Source organism: Bos javanicus, chromosome 19 (assembly GCF_032452875.1).
Source record: "Bos javanicus breed banteng chromosome 19, ARS-OSU_banteng_1.0, whole genome shotgun sequence".
Classification (NCBI taxonomy): domain Eukaryota; kingdom Metazoa; phylum Chordata; class Mammalia; order Artiodactyla; family Bovidae; genus Bos; species Bos javanicus.
In genome coordinates this window covers 35,599,427-35,623,470 of record NC_083886.1, presented here as the reverse complement: position 1 = coordinate 35,623,470, position 24,044 = coordinate 35,599,427, and the positions used below count along the sequence as shown (strand labels likewise).

The 24,044-nt window shown below is 58.4% G+C and overlaps 2 protein-coding genes across 2 annotated transcripts in view; one reads left to right on the top strand and one right to left on the bottom strand.

The window, feature by feature from the left end:
• SLC5A10 (solute carrier family 5 member 10) overlaps positions 1-1,677 on the top strand; it is a 55,084-nt gene extending 53,407 nt beyond the window's left edge. The window contains exons 12-15 of the mRNA XM_061391191.1: positions 555-723; positions 840-1,055; positions 1,200-1,257; positions 1,374-1,677. Coding sequence (XP_061247175.1) covers positions 555-723; positions 840-1,055; positions 1,200-1,257; positions 1,374-1,480 — 550 coding nt within the window. The 3' untranslated portion in view covers positions 1,481-1,677. The remainder of the gene's footprint in view (positions 1-554; positions 724-839; positions 1,056-1,199; positions 1,258-1,373) is intronic.
• Positions 1,678-1,698: 21 nt separating this feature from the next.
• On the bottom strand, positions 1,699-22,774 carry GRAP (GRB2 related adaptor protein). Its single transcript, XM_061391197.1, has 5 exons — positions 22,567-22,774; positions 16,751-16,848; positions 12,121-12,243; positions 4,606-4,774; positions 1,699-2,835 (listed from the first exon to the last, which is right to left on the bottom strand). The coding sequence occupies exons 1-5, from the start codon at positions 22,642-22,644 to the stop codon at positions 2,650-2,652; spliced, it is 654 nt and encodes a 217-aa protein (XP_061247181.1). The 5' UTR covers positions 22,645-22,774; the 3' UTR covers positions 1,699-2,649.
• Between the last annotated feature and the right edge of the window lie 1,270 nt (positions 22,775-24,044).

The window sequence follows — 24,044 nt, the reverse complement described above, 5'->3', positions numbered from 1 at the left end:
CAGGAGCTGAGAGGAGGTGTCCACACAGGGGGGCAGGGAGAGGGGCTTCAGGCCACGCACAGCAGAGGGTGGGGTGTGCCACCAGAGGTCCCAACTCCTTCAAAGGCCCGCCAGGATTTGAGGAACCACCAGGGGCTCAGTCTGGCCTGGATGTGAGGGCAACAGGTCATTCACAAGTTTGTATTGAGCGCCTACTGTGTGCTGGGAGGTGCAGCAGGGAACTAAAGGATGAGGCTGCTGCCACCAGGAGTGGGAGATGGCAAACCTAGAGAGGTGGAGTCGGGCCTTGAAGATGGACAGGAGACCAGGGGGAGATGGCAGGGATGACCGGGAGCACTGCAGGCCGAGTCGGGGGCGGTTCCTGCAGGCAGCGGGGAGCCAGGGAAGAGTCTGGAGAGGGCAAGGCCAGCTGTGTTCTTGGAGGAGAGGAGCAGGGGCCGGGGAGGAGGCTGGAGCTCTGCAGCAGGGGACAGATGGAGAGCTAGCCTCAGTGACCCAGGGGAGGTGGGGAGGGGTGGGGGTCTTGAGGATGGCCCGCCTCCTGCTACCTGCAGGCTGGTCATCGTGGTGCTCGTCGGCGTGAGTGTGGCTTGGATCCCCGTCCTGCAGGGCTCCAATGGCGGGCAGCTCTTCATCTACATGCAGTCGGTGACCAGCTCCCTGGCCCCACCGGTGACCGCAGTCTTCGTTTTGGGCATCTTCTGGCGGCGGGCCAACGAGCAGGTGGGATGTGGGAAGAGCGGGAGGCTTCAGGGCTCATCTCCCCTGCTGCCTGGGTGTTGAGTGGGGGAGGCCTGGCCTTCCTCCCGAGGCCCCAGCAGCCCTGCCTTCTCCTCCAGGGAGCCTTCTGGGGCCTGATGGCGGGGCTGGCAGTGGGTGCCACGAGGCTGGTGCTGGAGTTCTTGCATCCAGCCCCGCCCTGCGGCCACCCTGACACGCGGCCCCCCATCCTCCATGGCGTCCACTACTTGCACTTCGCCGTGGCCCTCTTCCTGCTCAGCGGGGCTGTGGTGGTCGCTGGGAGCCTGCTGACACCACACCCCCAGGGCGTCCAGGTGAGCCTGCCCTCACCCCTGGCCTCTGACCCTCTCTGACTCAGGAATCTTCTGGGTCTTGACCTGTAACCCCATCTAACCCTGATCCCTGCCCTCTTTCCGTCACTGACCCCTGTCTGGGCTCACCCCTGCCCTTCCCTCTAGATCCAGAGCCTGACCTGGTGGACTCTGGCTCAGGACCTGCCCTTGGGAGTGAAAACAGGTGTGTGTGTGTGACCCTAGGCCCCCCTCTTGCTCCCACCCATGGCAGGGTGGCAGGCAAGGGTACTGGGTGGGACCCTGTGGCCCTCATCTCCCCGTTCCTCCCACTACCCCCAGGTGATGGCCGAGCATCCCAGAGACACGCCTTCTGGGCTCGTGTCTGCGGTGTCAACGCCATCCTCCTCATGTGTGTCAACATCTTCTTTTACACCTACTTCGCCTGACGCTGCCCCCAGAGTACCCCTTTCCCCGTCAAGAACACCGAGGGCCAGAGGAGGGCAGCGCGCCTTGGGCCACAGGTCAGGCCAGTGCCCAGCGACTGGCCAAGCCAGCCAAGTAGGAGCCCTGAAAAATTAGGGAGGAAATGGGAAAAAAAGAATGTCTGATACTTTAAAAATAGTAGTTGTAATTGGAAAGAAAATGAGATTTCTCACGGACATACTTATCTTCTTTCACTGTATTTATTTTGAGTTCACGGGCCCAGGTCATGAGCAGCGAATTCACCAGAGCTCAGGCCTCTGAGCGTCCCGGGTCGTATGGCAGCACCATCCCCATAGACACCCAGCCTCTCCTTAAGCCAGGCCCATCAAGGCTGCCCCCATCCTGGATGCTGCTGGGCCTCAAAGTCCAGCTCCTGCCCCAGCTCCCCACCTGGTCTGCAGTGACCCCCGCTTCCTGAAGTCCTGGTCTGGGCAGAACCTGGGCCTGAACAAATACGGCAGGTGCAGCTGTGTCTTCTAGGGGGCCATGTCCAGGGCTACCCCCTTGGAGTGCATCTGTCCCATGGGGCCAGTGGCAAGGAGCAGCTGCCTCCATTCCTCCCACCCCTCCCCTCCTTCCTCGGGACCTCGCCTCTACCCTGCCCTCCTCACTAAGTGTCTGCAGTGGACAGGGGTGTTGGAGGCCTGTGGATCCCATAGTCTTTGAAGGACACCTGAGAAGTCGTTTTCCACCAGGGTCTGTCCAGAAGTCCAGGTCACTGGTACACAGGGCCCTGGCCCCCTTCCCAGTAGCCAGCCCTTGGGGCTTTGAATGGAGAGACAGGCAGGCCCAGCCTGTGGTTCCTTGGCTTGGGCCCCCAGTGGGTGGAGCCCGAGTCCTCAGCCCTCCTGGGGTGGGGCATTGGTGTTTGGAGTGGACGGGCCCTGCTGGCCAACCTGTGATGTCAGAGGCCAGCAGAGGCCGTGGAGCCCCCCAGACCGGTGGGCGCTGCACGTGGCAGTGGTTCCGGGGCGCTGGGCCCATCCCAGTTAGCATGAAGCACCAAAGGCCAGCCAGACAGTCAAGACGCCCATGCTCCCATCCAAAGCCCTGGATTGGGGGTGCCAGTGTCCTCTCTCCATGTGCCTGGTGGACGGCGGGTCCACTGACTCAGCCCCTGGGCCCACTCCAGTCACATGTGCACCGGCTGGACGTAGCTTCGCGGGAAGAAGCCGATCCGCCCAGAGAGCCGGCCCCGCCACCAGCTGGGGTCAAGGCGCTCCAGGACCTCAATAATGTCACCACGACGGAAGCTGAGCTGGGAGGGATCCTGGGCCGAGAAGTCAAACTGGGCCTGGGCGAAACAGGCCCGGGGCGGCTGCAAGGGAGGAGACGGTCAGTGGGCTTTCAGGAGCCCCCGGCTGGGCTGTCCCCATGGAAGCCCCAAGAGGAGGCAGAGTTGGGATTGAACCCAGCTCTGTGTCCAGGTTCAGATGACAGCCATCCCCCCACCCCACCCCGCCATGGGCCTTCTGCTGCCCGCTCCCTGCACATCTGCAGCACAGACCCTACATCTCCACAGGGTCTGTCCTGGCAGCCCAGCTGGGACCACATGGCCAGCAATCAAGGGACCAAGTCCTGGGCCTCAGCATGGGACTTTGGTTAGATACCTGTGCGTCTTGGGGGCTCTCTCCTGAGCTTTTGACTCCAGGCCCCAGACCTATGGGAACAGGCCTTTAAATTGTAAAGTGATGTGTGGCTATGAGCAGTCTGCTGCTGTTACCCTTGGCCAGGCTTTGAGGCAAAGGATGTCACTTTGCACACTTCCATCTCTCAGGATGGGCTCTAGTCCCACCTGTGCCCCAGTGGCCGTGGGTAAGTCCCTGACCTCTGTGGGACTTGGTTGCCCCCTGCGAATGGCTGCTGGATGAGAGCTCCCCGCCGGGCACGTCAGCCTGGCGCCATGATGATCACACCCAGCACCCTGGACCTGCCTGCCCACCAGGCACTCTGCTCCGAGCCTGCAGAATCTCATCTGGGCGGGCGATAGGATCATGGACAGGCTGTAATTAGCGGTTCTCTGCCCAGGACAGAGGAGGCAGCCTGGGTCCCAGGGGCCGGGCCTGCTCTGCAGTCACCTCTCAGGGTGGGTGACCTCAGAGCCAGGCGGTGGGTGTGGGAGAGCCCTCTGGCAGCCCCCAGCTCCCTCGTGGCCCCCTCACACTTTCCAAGGGCAGAGCTGGCCTGGGCAGCAGACCCACTGGGGGAACCATCCCTGAGACTGAGCTCTGAGTGGGCCAGGCGCTAAGTGTGGTGATGGGAGGAGGGTGCATAAGGCGGGGAAGGGGGTCCTCTGAAAACACTGTTTACTCTCCTATCAGCTCCCAGGGCTCATCCTACTGGCCCCAGGGGAAGCTGAGGCCCAGGGGAGGGAACTGGCCCTAAGATCACACCTGGCTAGGAGCAGGGGTTGGGGGGCCTAGGAACAGGCAGGACTGGAGCAGCAGCCTGCGGCCCCCTCTCCCTCCCCAACAGAACCCGAGTTCACTAGGCTGTGCAGGGTCCTGACCTCCAGCCCCAGGCCTTGCTGACACCCCATCCCAAGGAAAACAGTATGTCAGGTCTAATAAACCCACTGGCTGATTTCATCACCCTAATGAGACTGAGATCTGGTCCCAGGGCCCCTTGATGAAAGAGCCGGCTGGCAAATTGCTGTTATTGTGAGAACAAGGGGTGGCTAGACCCCCTCCACCAGGCCAGGACCTGGCCCACGGGCACCCCCTGCCCCACTTCCCAACCCCACGCCACTGCTGGCAAGCAGAAGCTAGTGCTGACCCCACCCGGCAGGTGGCCTGGGACGAGTCCCGTTGCTCCCTGAGCCTCAGCTTCCTACCTGTGAGGTGCCAGCTCCCAGGAGGCTCAGCAGGTGGCATACCTTCACTCACTCAACACACAACTACTGAGCGCCTACTGTGTGCACGCACAGCTTCTGGCTGAGAATAAGCCAGGCTCTGCTTGCCCAGCAGTTTCTACCCGCCCTTCCCGCCTCCCCCTGCCCCCCAACTCCTCTTGCTTCACGGCAACCCCCAGGACAGAACTGGAGAAGCTGTGCTAGACCCTCCTCCTGCCGCCCCCCAAACCTACCCACCTTGGGCAGGGGCTCCTCGTCCTGCAGGAAGACCTGCCGCTTCTTGGCGATGGTGGTGGTCCGGTAGAAGGCGACCAGCTCGTTAAGAGAGTTGAACTTCTCCTCCCACAGGTAGTACTTCCCTGAGGGGTCGCGTAGCACCTTGAAGTGCTGAACCTGGTCCCCGTAGCTGGGGGAGAGGCCATCTCAGAGGGCTGCTCGGATGGGCCCTCCCCCTGCCCCCTGGAACCTGGCCTTTTCCTCTCCGGGTGAGGACTGAGTCCCCTCCAACGGGCTCCGTGCAAGGCACAGGGAATCTCCTGGCCGTGGAGTGTGGAGTTAAGGATGTGGACCCTGGATCAGGACACTTTCTTGCTCTGTGACCTTAGGCAAATCACTTACTTTCTCTGAACCTCGGTTTCCTCATAGTAATACCTCCCTTCTGGGTGAACGCTCATTGGTTGGCAACATTGCATGGTTCCTCTGAGAGAGCTGAGCAGACAGCACCTCCTCTCTCCAACGTCCCCTCAGCCTTAACTCTCTTTTCCCTCCCCGACCTTATCCCCTCTCAGCCCTCACAGTCCCTTGAGGGGTGAGTCCTAAGAGCATCCTGACTTAGACCAAAGCCTGCCAGTGTGCAAGAGGCTCAGGCTATGGGATGCTTCCTGTCCACCCCCACCCCCCTTAAGAACCTTCTATGGCTCCCCACGGCCCTCAGCCCTCGGGGTAAAATCCTAACACCTTGATCTCAAGGTCTGGCTCTGATGACCTGTCCAGCCTCAATTTTCTTCAAATACACTGTGATGCGATCAACGTACCCCTTTCTCTTCTCCCTCCCTTTACCCAGCCTTGCATCCCAACTGCACGGCATCCTACCCCTCTGCCCAGCACCTTCCAATTGAAGGGATGGCCTGCCTCTCCCAGACTGGCCACAGGGCAGAGGGACCTGCCGGTGCCTCCCTGTGCTCGGCCTATCCCATGCCAGGAGGGGCCGCACATGACTGGGCAGCCTGAGCTCCTGCAGTGCTGCCATCCAAGTGCTTCGAGGGCCTGGACCGGAGCTCGGAGTCCATCCCCCAGTTGCCTATCCCTGTCTGAGCTCACTTCCTCCACCTGTCAGCCCCAGGCCTGGCGTGCTGCCTTGTTAAAAGTAAGATGTGAGATTTAAGACGGAGATTTGTCCCAGGTAAATACCTTCCATTCTGTGTCTCTGGGCCTGGGGGAGGGGGAATCCTCCTGCCCCGCCCAAGGCAAGGATCCCAACCACGCCATAGCTTCTCTCTCTACTTTCAAGCATGCCTCCAGGCCTCTGCTACATTATTTCTTCCAAATTCTTCTTCAGTCAAACTCTTATTCATGCTTCAAAGCCTGGGTATCATGGCCCAAGCTCCGTGAGCTGCCTCAGATGCCCTCAGTCAGAGTCAGGGGACTCCTTGTCTTCCTCAGCCCTGTGCAGCCAGCCAGCAACCCGCTGCTCACAGATACCCAAAGTCAGGAAGGCAGGAGTTGGCCCAGGCATAGCCCAGTTGGGAGAGAATCTGGTCAGGGACACTGTGGGGCAGCCCAGGCATCCATGCTCACTGGCTGTTTCATTCCCAGACCCCGCTGACACCCCCAACCCCCACTGGCTCTGAGCTGTACTCCCAGCCCCTCTAACACACGTCCACGCTCAGGGCAGCCAGCTCCACCTGCAGAACTGAGGCCAGAAAATGCTGGAGGCTCTGTGACCAGGCAGAGCCATCACCCCGGCCTGAGACAAAGCCGCTCGTGTGCCGTCAGCAAGCATTGTTCCCAGGTGACTAAGCACCTGTGCTGTCGGCTGTAGGATATGTGTGTCCATGTCCCAGGATGGGAGGAGGGCAGGCAGGCGGGCAGGCACCTCCCTCCTGTCCGGCCTGCTGCAGCCTTGGTTCTTGACTCCCTCGTGCCCTGTCCCGGAGAGCCTGGGGTTCTCCCAGCCCCTGGACTGTGGCCGTGGTGCTGGGGAGGCAGAGTCCCTAATTCAGTGCCATCTCCGAGGAGGAGCCGGGGGTGTATTCAGCAGCTGTCCTCCGGGTGAGGGTCGGAGGGTGTAGGGATTTTGAGGAGACCTCAGCTCCAAGTGAGCACAGTTCTGAACACTCTGGTGTTTGAAGGTTACCTTCAGTCACCCGGACGTCACCCAGAATGGAGTGTTTCCCTGATCATACCCAGGGAAGGGGCGAGACCTGGGAGGGGGCAAGGGATCCAGCAGTTCTAGAACCTTATTGTTGTTCAATTGCTAAGTCGAGTCCAACTCTCTGTGACCCCGGGGACTGCAGTGTGCCAGGCTCCTCTGTCCTCCACTATCTCCCAGAGTTTGCTCAAATTCATCAGACTGACAACCGGCGGATTCTCAAACCTGGGAAGCTCTCGTGGTCCAGTCCTCAGCCTGTGCATGACTCAAGATGGGATAGCAGGGCCCAGAGGGGAGAGGAGCCCGCCCACGGCTGGGGGCAGCTGGTCTGCTGTGTCTGTGAGCAGGTGTGACCTCCTCTGAGCCAGCCCCTGGCCTGACGAGTGACCGACCCTCCTCCATGTGACAGGGATGAGGACCCAGCACCTGGGCAGACTTTCTCTCCCGGCCAGCCTGTCTCCTACCTCCCCAGGCCCGAGTCTAAGTCCAGGTGACCCCAGAGCTAGGAGGGGTGGCCCTGCTGGGTGAGCCCTCCCCAGCTGGAGAGGGCACCAAGCCTGATGTATGTGTCTGATGTCTAGGCCTGCGCGTGCCAGTGTCTCTCCATCACACCTGGATGTGTGCGTGTGTCTCTCCCTGCTCTGGGAGGCCGGCCATGTGCATCCATCTCCGAGCAGCCATGGGTGTGTGTGTCCCTGTTTGTGACCCTCACGCCCACCTACCCAGGGGGGTGAGGGCTGGGCCGGGCCCCTGGGCTGTCAGAAAAGTCTAAAGGATGAAGTCAGGCCTAATGCTAGCTGCCGCTGGTCCTGCCCAGCAGGTTTTTCTGGCCTGGTGGCGGCATTAGCCAGGGTGACAGTGGCCCAGGGTGGATAAACAAGGCTGGGGTAAGGTGTCAGGATCCCCAGGACCCCCCAGTCAGGGCTTGGAGACCAGGTTGGTGGCCTGGTGGAGGCCAGGTTGCTGACTGCCTACTGGGTGATTTCTGATAAGGCATGGCCCTTGTGCACTCAGTCTTCCCATCTGTGAAAAAGGAGGGGGTGGATGACTTGTTCTGCAGCAGATGTGAGATAGAATCAAACTGACCTTGGGAAGGGAGTGGAGAGAGAACCCCCCAACACCGGGTTTTCAGCCTCAGGGAAGGAGAGCGGAAGGGCAGACCTGGTCTTTCAGGTCATGGGGGTGTCAATGGGCACTAGATCTGCTGTTTCTGGCTGTGTGACCTCAGGCAAGTTACTGCACGTTTCTGAGCCTTTGTTTCTTCACTTGCACACCAGACTTCTGAGGTCACTTCCTCCCTGTCTTTGCCTGCATAAAACTATGCCTTCTTCCAATTCTTTCTGCCTCATTTTCCAAGAGCCTTTTTCATCTTCCAAGATTTTATATAATTTACTAATTGTTTAATAAATTATACATACACATCTCCTCATACATACATGTATAAAATTATCAGTTGCTCCAGTGGAACCTGGGCCTAAAGGACAGGGAGCTTTGTTCAATTGATGGCAGCTGAGTCCCTGAAACTGGGCATGGGGCCTGGTGCACAGTAGGGGCTCAGCAACCAGAGGGGCAGAGCAAACAGTTAGGACCCCAGGCACCTGAGCCTGAAAAGAAGCAAGCATCTTCCTAGTCTCACTAGGGAACAAACTGCTTCCAACCAAGGAGCCCACCGCAGCCTGTATTAGAGTGGGGGCAAAAGTTACACAGCCAGGCCATGCGCCCCTGCCCTGGCCCTCAGGCCGCCAGCTCAGACATGCTCCTGGAGGTGGGGGTGGGGGTGACCGCCCTCTGTAAACTTGTAAAGGGCACCCAGCCGTGGCCACCGTCGCTCCAGGAGGCAGAGCAAGGCCCGTAAACCCCACCTCTGACAGCTTTATGAGGCTTGGCGGGAGCATGTGGGAGATGCCACTCGTGTAGGATCAGAGGTCCCGGGAGCCCTGCCAGTGAGGCGGAAACGCTCTTGCACATGCATCTGTGTAGTCATCACCCAGAAGGGTGGCTGTCAGGTCACTGGACTTCACAACGTCCTGGCTACTGTCTCCACACTGGAGATAAGGACGTTACAGCCGAGGAGGATGGGATCTGCTGAGATTACACAGGAGGAGAGCTGGGCTGCCCAGCCCCACATGGCCACTGGCCTTTCTCTAACAGCCTGGGACCATGGGGCTGGGGCCAGGAGGCACTGTGTGGTCCTGGGAGGGTTGACATGGCAATGACAACTATAGCTGGCTTTTGGGATTGTTGTTGTTCATGTCGCTAAGTCATATCTGACTCTTTGCGACCCCATGGACAGTAGCCCACCAGGCTTCTCTGTCGATGGAATTTCCCAGGCAAGAACACTGGAGTGGGTTGCCATTTCCTTCTCCAGGGAATCTTCCCCACCCAGTGATGGAGTCTGTGTCTCCTGCACTGGCAGGTGGATTCTTTACTACTGAGCCACCGGGGAAGCCAACATTTGGGGAGAACTTGCTGTGTGCTGGCAGCATTCTCAGCCCCTTGCATCGATGTTCATCTCACAGACGAGGAAACAGACCAGGGTACCTTGCCCAGGGTTACACAGCTCATATTCTTCCTCAAAAGCCCCTCTCCTAGCCACAGATGCCCTGAGTCTGTTTCCTGCTCTGAGGTCTGCCTGGTGGTCCTCCAAGGGCCCTGAAAGGCCCGCTGACAGAGGATGGACCAGAGTAGGGGCAGGACCCAGGATCCTGGCCCTGGGAGATGCAACTGAGGCTGGAGGGCGCCACCTGGTGGTGCTGTGTACACACCACAACCCGGGCACCCAGGGTTCTGGCTCTGAGCTAGGGGAAAGGGCTTGGGCAGGATGCCTGGGGTGGAACAAGGGGGACAGTGTGTGTGCGGGGATTTCTCTGAGGGACACTCCAGGCCCCTTTCCCAGAAAGCACTGGTGCTGGCTCCCTAAAACTGCCCATTCCCCTCCTGCTCGGACAGACAACTACTCTCCAAGCCCACCTTCTCTGCCCCACCTCTGGGTCTTCACACTTGCTGTTCCCTGGGCCTGGCATCCCCTCTCCTCTTTGTGCACCAAACTCCTACTCATGCCCCAGGGCCCAGCTCAGATGTCATCTCCTCCAGCCTGCGGAGTGCCTACTGCCATCGAACTTCCCTCCATCAGGCATCGTGGAGACCCCAGTCCCTCACTCCCCAAGGGACTCCTCCCCTGTCCTACACACACACACCCCACAGGTTGAGCTGGCTGGCCTGACCCCGTGCCTGGGGTGGCGGGTCTGCATGCCCCGGGAGGCTCCAGGAGAGGGCAGGGTGCCAGGGCACCCACGGCGGAAGTTCAGGCCATGGGATCCACTCTCAGGTGAGGGGGAGGCAGGTAGGAGCTCAGTTCAGGCTGCAGAAGTGGCCAAAGAAGCCCCTGTGCCCTGCTTTGCGGTGACCCTGGAGCTGATTCCTGGAGCGAGGCCAGACCAGCCCGCCTGGCGGGCGCCTTTCCCAGGAGATACTGGGCCCTGGGAGCCAGCACAGGGAAAACTGCCACTTCCTGTTCCTCAGGGACCCACTGGCCTCAAGGTCTGGGCTGTGGAAGGAGGGGCGAGCCAGGGGGCTCCAGACGCTCAGGGCCAAGAACTGGTGTCTCACCACCCCTGAGGCTCAGAGAGGAGGAGAGCCATTGCCTTGGATCAGGAGCTCAGCCTGTTCCCAGGGGAAATGGAAGTGAGAAAAGCCAAGGCTGGTGACAAAGCTTGGAGAGGGGCGGGTGAGGGCTGTGACCCCTGGTGTGGGACCACCATCCCCAGAAGCTCTCCTGACCCCGACAAGGAGAAGCCCACCTGCCAGGGCTCCAGTGTGCCAACTGCACGCCACCACAAGCTCTGTATAGAACAGACAGGAAAGGCCTCCCTTGGGGCACATTTCTGCAAACAGGAGCCTCATGGCCAGCCTGCTGGGAGACATGAGCTCTTCCCTCCCCTGAGCCTGGTGCCGCGTCAGACTTTTCCCCACAGAAGCCATCAAAGCCATCCTATGTACGTTTATCCATTGGAAAATCAGCCAGCCATTGGCTGTGACACATCCAAGTCCTAGAAGACTGGTGCCATCCAGCACCCTGAGGCCACGCTGCCCATGTCCACCCACCCATCCCATCCAGCTATGTGCCCAGTGTCCTCAGCAACCCTGAAGGTGGTATTATTGTTGGTGGGCCCCAATTCACGGGCACATGCCACCTCCCTGACCCTCCAGCCCCATCCCAGTGCTAATGCCAGCGGCTCCGTCTGGCTCTTTCCAGGGCCTGCCTCGATCCCAGCCATCCTCCTCCTCAGTAGCCCAAGGGATCCACTTCCTTCCCCTAGTGGGGATGCTCCGTGGAGGCCTATTGCTCTGGGGGAACCCGCCTCCTGCTAGGGACCTGTCAGGCTATTCTCTCTGGATTTGACACCCCTCCCCACACTGGCTTTGCCCAGTCACCCCAGGGGCTTTCCATTTGCTGTTCCCTCTGTGTGGAAGCTCTCCTCCCAGTCCTCACTCCTGGGGCCCCGGACAGCCTGCACTGCAGCTGCAGATCTCTGCTCAAACCTGAGGCCATCCGTCCCTGCCACCTGGCTCCTGCTGTGTTTGTTTCAAGGTCTGTCTCCCCGACTAAGACACAAACCCTGAAGGACAGCAACTTTGTTTTTTCCTGTTGTTTCCTGAGTCCCTGATGCTGCCCGGCACACTGCACATAACTCAGTGACTAGTCCTTGAATTGCTGCTCCCACATCCCCCTGTTCCAGGTGCGGAAGAGGCAGGACAGAGACGAGCGGGGCCCGACCCCCTCCCCGGCTCCTGCCCCTCCTTCCACCTGGACTCCTCATTGCCCCATTGTGACTTCTGGTTTCTGGTTCCACTTTGCCCAGAGGCTGCCACCCTGCTTCAGTGGCAGCCACTATTCTAACGGCTCTCAATAGAATGACTCATTTGCTCCTCGCAATAATTCATTTTACACGTGAGGAAACAGGTACAGAGAGGTTAAGTGACTTGCCCAAAGTCACACAGACAGGAAATGGCCGAGCTGGAATGTGAACCTAAGCACCCTGGCCCCAGGGTCCATCCTCTTGACTGCACAGCACAAGGGGGATCCTGTCCAGAGCACATCCTGGACACCCACCCCGGGGGGCTTGCTGCTCTCCCCCTGCAGCCTTGTCATATCAGCTTCCCCTGGTGACTTGCTGCTCGTGGAACAATGGCCGACCCTTTGGCCCAGCATGGGAGGACTCCCAGTCGGCCTCCAATCCTCACTGTCCAGGGCCACGCCCTGCAGTCGCCTCACCCCCGACCCCGAGACTGTCATCTGCTTCCAGGGGTCTGTTGTTCCCTCCTCGCTCCGAGGGCCTGTCTTTGCCCACCCTCCTCCACGTATTCGGGTCAGAACTCACTTCACAGAAACGGAGAACTCCCCTGGGGAGCTCTCGCTCTCCCGGATCAGGAAGGCTCCCTGGTGGTTCCGCTTCATCAGAATCTCTTCCGCCAGCTGCCGGGAGATCCGGCCCGAGTACCACCTGCAGAGAGGGCAAGGTGAGGGCGGGGGGCCAGCCACCCTGCCCGGTGCCAGGCACCCATCACAGCCAGGTCCTCCCAGCAGTCCTGGACACAGGAGGTGCGACTGCGCCCACTTTACAGACTATCAACCTGAGGCCCAGAGAGGCAGAAGTCATGTACCCAAGGTCACACATGGTGGCAGACAGGAGCTGTGCCTAGTCCCAGCATTCTGCCTCCTGAGCACAAGCCTTTGCCATCATACCAGGCAAACACACGGGGCTTCTCATGTGGCACTAGTAGTAAAGAACCCACCTGCCAATGCAGGAGACACAAGAGTCTCGGGTTCAATCCCTGGGTTGGGAAGATCCCCTGGAGGAGGGCATGGCAACCCACTCCAGTATTCTTGCCTGGAGAATCCCATAGACAGAGCTTAGCAAGCTACAGTCCACGGGGTCACAAAGAGTCAGACACAACTGAGCGACTTAACATGCGCACACACTCAGGCAAACACACACCTCAGTGAACTCTGACCCAGCCACCCCCACCTGGGCTTTTACATTTCCTGTTGTAGTTTCTTAAAAGTGAAAAAATATTTTAAAGATGACCAAAGAGAAATGGGTTTCCCCTGGCTCAGATGGTAAAGAATCTGCCTATAATGAAAGAGACCCAGATTCAATCCCTGAATGGGAAAGATCCTCTGGAGAAGGAAATGGCAAGCCACGCCAGTATTTTTGGCCTGGAGAATTCCATGGACAGAGAGAGCCTGGTGGGCTACAATCCATGGGATTGTGAACAGTCAAACACAATTTATTTTGTCTTTTTTTCAGTCAGACCCAATTTAGCGACTAAACCACCACCAAAGAGAAATAGTAGCTTTGCTCTGATGAGGAAGGGTCTCTCCCTGTACCCATTTCACAGATGCATAGACTGAGGCCACCTGGACTTTTTCTCACAGGTTCGATCAAGTCCCTCTTCCTTCTGACCAAACATAACCAGGTATATAGAAGGCTCCTGGTAAATGCACGAGGCAGTCTGGCGGAGTCTGGCTCTTTGGGAATCGCCTACCCTCAGAGGGCCCAGGTGACCTCCAGCTGGCTTCCCAGCCCCAGGGTTTTAGTCCACTCTTGATGTTTACATGGGGAAACCAAAGCCCAGTGTGACCGGAATCTCACCGTGAGACCTTGGCGCCCCGAGGCCGCCAAGCCTCCCTTCCCTGAGCTGTTTCCCTTCTCCCCTTCCTGAGTCTGAGCGCCCAGCCGGCAGATACGAGGCGGGAATTTCCTGTCATGTCAGGATGTTGACAGAGAGCCCTGCAAGCCCAGCACGGGGGCTCAGGTGCAGGCAGACGGGGTCCTGCCCGCAGCCCTACCTACCCCTCCCCTGCCTGCCAAGTGTGAGCACTGGCAGCTCCTCCGAGTGATGTGCCCGGCCTGGGTGTGGGCGGGTTGGGCCCCCAATGTCTCAGGTGGTGACTGAGGGGAGTAGGACAGGCACCCTGCCCAGCTCATGGTGTTGGCTCCCTGGTTCCAGCCAGAAAGAGCAGTTCCAAGGCTCCTCCTCATCTTCCACCCCAAAATAAAATCCTGGTCCTGACATTGTGTTCTAGACGCCACTCCTGGGAGCCCATACCCCAAAAGTGAGCTTCTAGCCCACAACTGCCCCCATACTGGGGGGTGGAGAGGCCTGGGCCCATCTCACAGCGGGTTTTCCCGGAGTGGAGGCAGTGGAGGTGGCGGCCAAGGGTAGGGCTCCAGGCTGCCTCTGAGAGCTCAGCCTGGGTCTCTCGGAGTCCCGGAGGAACCTCCAGGCCAGAGGCTAAGCTGGGACGCGGAGGGCCCAGGGCTCGGGGGTGCCCAAAACGGAGCTCCTCTGGGAAGCCCCCAGCAGGAACCCGTGCAGGTGCTGCCGCGGGGGGAGCAGGGGTCCAGTGGGGCCCCATGTGGGCGTTTCCCGAGCCCGGTGTCTCTGAAGAACCCACAAAACCCCACAGGAGGCATCCGCGTGTGGGCGGCCGTCACCCTCAAAGGCTTTCACAACCGCAGTCTTGAGGAGGGTGCCCAGCCCCCTCCTGGTCCTCGGTAGCTCAAAGGACAGGATGGGAGAAACCAGCCTCCCCGTCCTGACACCCCCAGAACCCAGCTCACTCCTCACTTAGCCCCCATTTTACTGATGTGGAAACTGAGGCCCAAGGAGGGGCAGAGGCCCCCCGCCAATATTTGCCTGGCAAATTTCCCCAACTCCATCCTGGTGGGCACAGCCCAGGCCCACAGCACCTGAAGCAAACCTCCCTCCGTCTCTGACCCTGGACAGGCCACTCGTCTCTGCCACAGTCTCCTGGCCCACAAGACGCTGACGAGAGCACCCAGCTCGCAGGGTCATTGGGAGGACAAGGGTGCCGCCACCTGCAGGGGTTTACCGCCACTGCTCCGACCTTCAGCCATGCGCACCCCACCTCCCCAACTGTTAGCTGGTCTGCCCACACTCCTGGCAAACTTCTACTCTACCTCCCAGGCCCAGCAGACTGTGCACTCCTAGACCCCCACACGACTGGGTCAGACCCTCGGTGGACCTTGCCTGTGATGCCCAGAGGCCCTGGGAGTAGATGGCCTGCATCACACCTGCCCCGGGCTCCCTGGGCTACAGCATGGTGGCAGTGATCAGGGCCTGCCTGAGACCCCTGCCCTGCCATGTTCCACACTGGAGCCCCAAAGGCTGAGTCAGTTGCTGGCTGGACTTTCCCCACTGCTATTTCAGAGCTAGGGCAGGGGTGAAGTTAGCCCAGAACGCACCTGGACCTGGCCTCAGCCAAGTGGGGGGTCTGCCCTTGGTCCCTGATCTGTCCCAGACACTAGTGGCCAAAGACAGCCCCAGGGACCCCAGGGCCATCAGACACGGAACCCTCCACGGCTGCTACCCACCCTGGTGGAGACTGGCTTCAACCACCATAGTGCCCCACAGGGCATGGCCCTGAAATCCATCAGCTTTTCTTTCCTTCTGAGTAAACCAAAGCCTCTACTTGGGTTTCTCAGTGGCCTCCAACCTCCTAGGCTCCCAGCCTTCGCTGGGCCACAGCCTCCACCTGGAGGCTCCCACTTCCATTGTGTCTTTCACTGACCTGGCCCTGGCTGGTGGCCCTGGCACGTTCTCTCCATCTGTCTCCCTTTACAGAAGTCAAGGTCACACAGCCCTTGCAGGCTGGGAGCCCAGGCTACAGGACCTGTGGTGGGGTAGGAGTGCTTGGAGCCCAGACAGGGGACCTAGGTGGGTAGAGGCCTTGCCCAACACAGGAAGCCGGAGGTGGTGGCAGCTTTGGAAAGAACTCGAAGACAGATAAAGAGGAAACAGCCTCCAGGCCCCACCCTGGCAGTGCACCTCCCTCTCCTTTCACCCCACAACCACACACATGTTGCAGCTCCCAGCCTGCCCCCTCTAGCCTGCCCAGCCCTGTCACCTGCCTCCGCATCAGATGCAGGACCCCCATCCACGCTGAAACCCATCCGTGGCTCCTCCCACCCTCCACCCAGCATCTGAGGCCCCGCTGCCAGGCCCACAGCCAGGGGTTCTCATTGCCCCTCTCCCCGGAATGCCCTTCTCTGACTACGCAGCTAACTCCTACACACATCCTTCAAAACCTCAGTTTGTCACCTCTTCCGAGAAGGCCTCCCTGGTTAGTTATCTCGATGCTGACTGCCTTCTCTTGTCATACTTTCTTTACCTCCTGTCTCTCCCTGGGACACGTTGCTCTGACCCGAGCATCTCATCACGTGTCTCCAGCATCACCTGGGCCGGGTCCCTGGGGCCATAGCCAGTGTTTAGTGAATGACTGTGTCTCAAGGCTACTTCAGCCTTCACTCCACACATATCCACTTGGTTTTTCATAGATTCTTGGCCACTTAGGCCTGTGTCGGGGCTGAGACTAGGGCATTCAATGTTGAAAGCCTGACCAGAGGCTTCCCTGGGCCAGCAGGTCCCAGGCCTGGGGATGCCTGGGCCCCACACTTGACTCCTGCTCTGCCCTGTCCCAGCTCTGCTTGGCTGGTGTCCAGCTCTCCCATCTCCTGCTCCAATGGCAGGGCCCTCAGGTCTGCCTCCTTCCTGCCCCTCTCCTCCCTGGCCCCTCACCCCCACCCCTGCACAGGCTCCTAGGGCCCCCCATGAGTGGAACCTCGGGCCTCCTTGTGCTGTAGACAGAGAAACAAGAACAGAGAGAGCCAGGGCCTGCCTGAGGCCACGCCGCAGCCGTTGGGCCCAGCGCTGAGGGCCCAGGCCCCGTCCTCTCCAGGGCCCGGGTGCTCTCGGGTGTCCCAGGTCCTTGGTGTTGTGGCCTGGACTGGCCTGGACTACCACCACTTGGGACAAGTCATCACATCTCTGTCCCCCACTTCTGCTCAGGGTACAGACAGGGGGCTCCAGACGGATGGAGGGAGGCTGGGGTGAGGCCTTGCAGGTCACTCCGTCTGGGCCAGGCTGGGAGGGGACATTTGGCAGCGGGGCAGGGGGTCCTGTGGATGTGAGGGAGCTACTCACGGGTGGGGCTTGACGCGGATGTAGTTCTTAGGGACAAACCCCTCGGCGCCCCGCAGCTCGGCCTTGTACCAATTCTGGTCATCCTCCATATTCAGGATCTGTGGGCAGGAGAGACATGGCTCCTGGTCACCCAGGAGTGTCAGCTTCCCCTGCCAAGGGCACACGGGGCTGGAGCTGGACATCCAAGTGCTGCCACCCAGACCCCCAGCACCCCATGGGGTTAGGGCAGACCCCACAGCCCCTCAGTCCCTGAGCTGTGGCCCTGGACATGGGGCCCATGGTACTCGACACCTCCGCTGACCCGGGGAGGGGGCAGTCTGAGGAGCCCCACCAAGTGGTGGTCACCTGGGGTCACCCACATTTACAAACCCGCACACCTGAACTCAGGGGTGATGGTCTGGTGGGGAGTTCAGACCCTGGGGAGCAAACGGGAGGTATTTGGGCTGAGACAAGGCTCGGGTCACAGGCTCTGTGTCACCCTGCAGGTGGCCCGAGGGGAACTGAAACCCAAGTGTGGGTGGAAGCTGCTGAGGGTGGCGGCGGGACGCTGGGCTCCCTCCCCTGTCGCTGGGCAGGCTCGCCACGGGTCACCCCTTCTCACCCCGGCCCCCGGGGCTGCTGTCATCAAAAGCTATTTCACAGAGGAGGACGCAGGCTCCAAGAGGAGGTGAGCAGGACCCCCTCACTCTTCACGCCAGTCCCCCTTCATTCTGTCTCTGGACCCTGCCCAAGGGCAGTCTTCCCTGTCCGTCCTAGAGCAGGTCCATGTATCAGCTCCAACCCGGTGGGGATGCTTGGTTGAGACAAAAAATCAGACACAGATGAGCCACCCAAGCAGAGGCCCCATGGGAATGAGGGCTGGGGCAGCAACTCGTCTGACCGCCTGGCCCGCCGAGCCCCCTCCTTCCTGTCCCCACTGTCTGGGCCAGGCTAGCGTCCCCAGGGACAGCCGGAAGCAGGTGGCTGACTCAGGAAAACTTTTGCTGAAAACCAAACAACACAAAACAAATCCCCCCCACCCCAGCTTAATGGGAAAATCAGGGCCTATGGGACACAGATTCAGTGAAGGTTCCCGGCAGCCTTGGGCTCTAGACCAGTCTGCCTGCCTCTAACTCTCTCCGCAGCCTTGGCCTCGGTTTCTGCCACCATAAAATAGATGCAGCCTACACGGCATGTGGTGGTGTTTTGTGACCTACAAAGTCCTGTGTGGACATGAGGCTGTAACACGTCTCGTCTATCCCAACTTTGTTTGTTTTCCTGTCATCTCCACTCCAGGGAAAGACTCAGAAATGTTCTGATGGGTTGCGGTAGCTGAGGTCTTGCCGTCAACATTGTTCAAAGCACCCAGACCCTCTGAGACACAGGAATTGCCAACCCTCCCTGGTGATGCTCCCACCTTGGCCTGCCCCCAGCTTGGCCCCTTCTCCTGGGTGCTGTCCTGTGCCACTACCCCATGGCCAGTGTGGTCACTGAGCTCCTCCTGCAGGGCAGGCCCTGTGTCCAGCCCAATGACACAGCCGGGAGCAGGAGGTCACGCTTTGGAGGGCAGAGGCAGAGGGAGAAACAGGAAACAGACAAATAAACAAGATAATTTAATGCAGTGGGGAGTGCTTGCAAGATATACACCAAGAAGATGTAGATGCCTGGTTGGGGCAGGGGATTGTCCACAGGGGTGGGGGAGTGGGCAAGAAAGGCATCTCTGAGGAGGTGACTGACATGTGAGCTGAGGCCCAAATTATAGGAAAGGCTGGACGTGAGAGGATGTGGGGATGTCGGTCCATGGCCGAAGGAATAGCCAGTGTAAAGGCCTTGAGGTGGGAGCGAGCTGTCCTTGGAGCAGAAAGGAAAACTGTGTGACTGCAGCTGAGGTGGGGGCCGGACCGTGAGGTACACAGGGAGCGAGAGAGCTGGACGTTATTGTACTCTGGTGGGAATGAGGAGGCCATTCAGATTTTTATTTTCAAAACCAAGACGAGCGGGCTTCCCCTGTGGCTCAGTGGTAAAGAATCCACCTGCCAATGCAGGAGACTCAGGTTCGATCCCTGATCAAGGAAGATCCCACATGCCACAGAGCACCCCAACTTTTGAGCCTGTGCTCTAGAGCCTGCGAGCTGTAAGCACAGAAGCCCACGCGCCCTAGAGCCTGTGCTCAGCAACCAGGGAAGCTGCAGCAATGTGAGGCCCAAGCACAGCAACCAGAGAGTAGCCCCTGGTCCCGCAACTAGAGAAAGCCCACACAGCAACAAAGACCCAGCATAGCCAATAAATAAAGAAAATTATTCACAAAAACAAACAAGAGGAACCATTGAGGGCCACTGGGGGAAGGTCAGGCTCTGGGTTGTGGCTGTTGTGTGGAGACCAGGCTGTGGACTGGAGGGAGGGATGTGAGGAGCTGGGCCCAGGTGAGCGGTGATGGGGCCCTGGACTGGGGTGACTGAGATGTGGTCAGATTTGGGACGGTTTAGGGGGAACTGCTAACAGGCTGGCTCCAAGATGCAGAGAAAGCAGCCAAGACCACCCCAAGTTCTGGGCCTGGGTGCTGGTGGGCAGATGTGGCCACCGGGTGCAATGGAACAGCTGCGGGGGCAGGTGGGGAGCTCAGGGCTGGCTGTGTCCAACCTGGGGCACACCGGCCATCCCCATGGAGGTGCTGAGGCCATGGGCTCCCTGAGTCTGGGTTCTGGGGGCCAGGCTGTCGATGAAGAGGCAGAGGTAAGCCAGCACCCACATCTTTCCTCTAGCCAGGAGCGACGGGTACTGTGCACCCAAAGCAGCCTACTCCTGGGAGGGGGCTATGTTTTAGGGAAGTGACATTTGGGGCTATTTGTCCAGAGGGTCATCTAAGAGCAGAGCTCAAGACTGGAAGAACAGCGTCCTGCCAGCTCCCAGGGCCTGGGATCTGTATGTCCAATGGGCGCTTACAGCTGGTGCGCTGGAAACACGCTCGAATGGACGCCCTGCGTGCTCAGTCACCAGACGGGAGTTGGAGAGCAGGGCTGCCGGGCGATGTCGCAGTCGAACTTTTGCAGTTACAGAAATCGGACTCCAGACCACATAAGGTGGGGGAGGCACTTTGAGCGCAAAATTTACGGAGCTCTGAAGATGTCACGAATCAACGTAAATAGTATTTTAAGAGAATATGTTAAAAAATCAAAATCAATGCAAAAAATTTTCATGCTGTCAGTAGTTAATGATAATGTATCCATATCAGTCTATTAATGTAACAAATGAACCAGGTTGATACTCTAAAATGTTACCACGGGAGAGGGTATGCATGGGCGAGAGCGGGCCTGCGGTGTCAGATGCGACTCCCTCTGCACTACCTTCTCGATTTTTCTGTAAACCTCAAACTGTTCTAAAAATTAGACTGTTTAAAATTTAACGCAAAAAAAAAAAAAAATCCATCAAAATCTTAAATCAAGGCAGGATTTGACCTGGCACCTGCACCACCGTGAGGAAGGGCCCTGTCGCCAGGTCTGGGCCTGGAAGGCCCACTCGTTCATCCCTGTCCATCAGGGAAAGGCAGGGGCATGAACAAGGAAGTGGGACTTGCTGATGGCCCGCCTCCCAGGACCCAGGACTAACTCCTCAGGACATGCTGGTGTTTTTTCCTAGGCACGAATCCGGTGCCTAGAAGAGGCTCAGCTTTCCCTTTCTCACCTGCAGAATGTCAGTTTCCTATCCCTAAAACTCAAATCTACTGAGTACATGTGAGTTGGCTCTCTATGTATATTCCTCTGCATTCTGCCTTTTTGCCACTTCACGTTGCCTCATGAGCATTTTTGCATTGTTAAACGACCCTTTCCCAGATGGCATTTTTAGGGACTGTGTGGTATTTTATGCCACCACGGAGCATGGAGCTAGGCTGAGTCCACGCTGCAGACTCACTCACACCCGCGCTGGATGCATCTCCTCCTTCACTCTCCTCCCCCGCCTCTTCTCTGCATGGTTGGGTCCCGCTCATCCTTCAGATCTCAGCTGAGGTGTCACTTCTTTTGAGAGGCTGCCCAGACCCCCCCGCCCCTAGTCTAAAGCTGTCCCCCTGCCCCTCCCACCCTCTGCATTCCATCTTCGCGGGTGATTGCTTCCATCCATCTGTCACCTCCTGGCATGACTCACCCTCTGGAATGTCAGGTTTGGGAGGACAGCGATTGGGCTTTGTCCACTGCCTGTGGCCTCAGCACTCAGGACAATGCTCCACAGGCCAGCAAGGGTTTGTTGTATGAAGGAAGGAAAAGGCAGCCCTTCCCATGGCCTGTCATGCCTCGAGAGGTCCCCTCCTGGGTCCTGGCTAACATCTTAATCCCTCCTTCCTTCCTCTGACACCCCGTGTCTTGCTGAGGTCCTGCCCTGTGCCAGCACTGGTTTATGCCCCTGCCCTCAGGAGCCCGGGTTAGAAGCAAACACAGCAGAAGATGCCAGTGCTCTAGCCAGGGTTAGTGGGAACCCGGCCAGTCTCTGGGTGGGTAGAGAGCCCAGGCATCCAGGAGGGAAATGGGTGTCATAGTTTTTACAGTGATTCCCTTGGGGGACCCCACAGATCCATCCCCACCACACTGTCCATCACCTGCATCTCAGGGGGAAAGCACTGCCCACCCCATTCCAAATTCCTCATGATTCCACTTTCTCCCAAGCCCTGGAGTCTGGAACTAGAGACCCAAACTCTCTCAGATCGGCTAACAAGGCCTTTGAGCTGGTCCTAGACCTCAGAGTCTCCTGTACTGGCTGTTTGGTCCTGGTGTCAAGCCTGCCCCACCCTCAGGTAACGACACGTCCTCAGGTCACCACCCCCTGCCGGCCACCCAGGGGGCCCAGGGCCAGCATCCCAGCACAGATAAGGGGGGACTTCCTCAAAATGATGTGGCCCTTCTTAGAACTGTCACCCTCTCGCCCCAGCCCAGGTGAAGGGGTTCACACCCGACCCCACACTGAGCAAGTCATGGTGCCTGGGGGCCTCACTTAGTCACCTGTAAAATGGGGCCGTGGCAGATTAAATGGGCACTGGAGCACACCGCCGAGCTCAGACCTGGCTCCATACACGGTCAGCCCACGGGAGGTGCTATCCCTTCTGAGGCCTGAAGCTTGGGGCAGCCCGGAGCGGGGCCCCAGCTCAGACTGGAAGGATGGCCGGTCTCATGCCCACCGGGCCGGCGTGGAGCCTGGGGCCCAGGGAGCTTTCTGAGTGGGACTTGATGGCTAATCCAGCACCCAAATCGTGCCAAACACTCCCGAATCAGGGCCCTGAGCTCCGCTTCCAGATGCAGGCATGTAAGCAGGGACACTTCCTGAGAGAGAGAGCCTGGAAACCCCTCTGCCCTGGAGGGTGTGTGCTCCTTACAGAGGTTCCACGAGGGGAGCTGCGTAGCATTGAGGCTCATCTCACCTGTGGGGAGGCCCGTCTAGACCCTTAGTCACAGTTGTTTTATCCCCGATAGGTTAGTGTGTGTTCTTAATTCCCAAGATCCTCTCTCTGTCTCAGTCTCTTTGCCTCTCTCTCTTTAACTCATTTCAAATGAGTTAACTCATTTCTTTCCTGGGAAACTGGGTGTTGAATCAGCCCCTGCCACTCACTACGCTGAATTCTCAGAATGGCTCCTAAGGGAGGGAGCACTAACTAACTCCCCATTTCTCAGATGGGAAAACTGAGAATCCGAGGCAGAAGGTGGCTTGTCCAGAGTCACGTAGCCAATGACTGGAGAAGCTGGGCCTATCTTCCTCCAGAGACTAGACTCTATTAGAAGGGCCATCCAGGCCTTGATTTTAAGCACCCACCCCATATCACATACGCACAACTCGGCCAGCCCCGGCCACCCTACCTTGAGCGTGTCCCCCTTGTTGAAGGCCAGCTCGTCACTCTCCGTGGCCTGGAAGCTGTACAGGGCCACAGACTCCATACCGCCGTCCCCGCGCCCCGGCAGCTGGGCTGCTAGCAGGGCCGGCAGCTTCCTGCTTCCTCCGCAGTCGAGGACCAGCTTCCTTTGTTTTGAGAGCGTGTTTGTGCTTTTGAAGCTGAGACCGAGACTTCCCCTGACGGAGAAACAGGAAGCAGAGATGTCCCAGACAGGGGGTGTGAGCCACGGGCCCCTCTCACACTCCAGGGCGTCCCCCAGCAGCCCTGGGAGTGGGTCGTCCTCCTGCACCCACCTTACAGATGATAAAACTGAGTCTCCAGAGCAGCAAGAATGCTGAACTTGTGGTCGCCACCACTCCCACTCATTTACCAATCCTTCCACCACAGTTTCTAAACTCTGACGCCCCCTGTGACCCACTATTGACCTGAAGCTCCTGGCCCAACCACCAGGGCCTTGCCTGTTACTCCTCCCCACCCCACCTCTCCAGACCCATCCTTTGTTACTCCCCTTCCCTCTGAACAAACCTGGGCTGCAGCCGCAGCAGGGGGACACCTCACATGCCCAAATTGCCCCCAGCCTTTCCACACGCATGGCCCCTCTTCCCCTTTCTCTTCTCAGGAGACTCCTATTCATCCATCAGTGCCCAACTCAGAAGGCGCCTCTTCTGGTTTAAACACTGGGCACCTTCAGTGGAATGGTGAGCCTAAGGTCAAAAAGGACTGAAAATAAATGCGGACCTTTGCTTAGGTTTGCTGTGGGTGGTGAGATCAGTGCGGCAATTCTGGGATGAGGCTGAGTCTCTTGGGAAAGAACCTAAACCACTGAATGTGGTGAAGCCGTCAGAACCAAGGACGGAGGATGGAGTTTGCTGCGCAGGGAAGGAGTGTGACCACGGTCCCAAAAAGAGAGAGGAAGAGCCCTGGGGTGTTGGACGGGGACTGGCTGAATCAGCGTGAAGTCAGCTTGGTTTTATTTTTTTGTTTAAAAAAAAAGAATTTTTATTCCTTTATTTATATTGATAAGGTGACATCTTGCTTTCAGATATTATGATTATGATCCATTACTATTATTTATGTTGATGCTTACATTGTCTTAGATTTGATCAGTGGGACCCCTTCCAGATGCCCCTTGTCCTTAAAAATCCCCGTGGTTTTCTGAGCACCTCCCATCTCTCTGATGACACATCCCAGGCTCCTCCAGGACTTCTGCCTCATACCCAGAACCAGCCCTTCCTGAAGGGCAGAGGGAGGATGGTTTTAATGGAAAGTGATGTTAGAACCCAAGGTTGAGCTGGTACTGGGTGTGCTTATTACTGTGGAGGCATCATTGCTCCCAGGGCCTCTCCACAGACAGAGACAGGAAAAAAATAATAAAATCGCATATATCCTATATATTTAAATAAATCACTATATATATTATATATGGGGCTCCCCTAGTAGCTC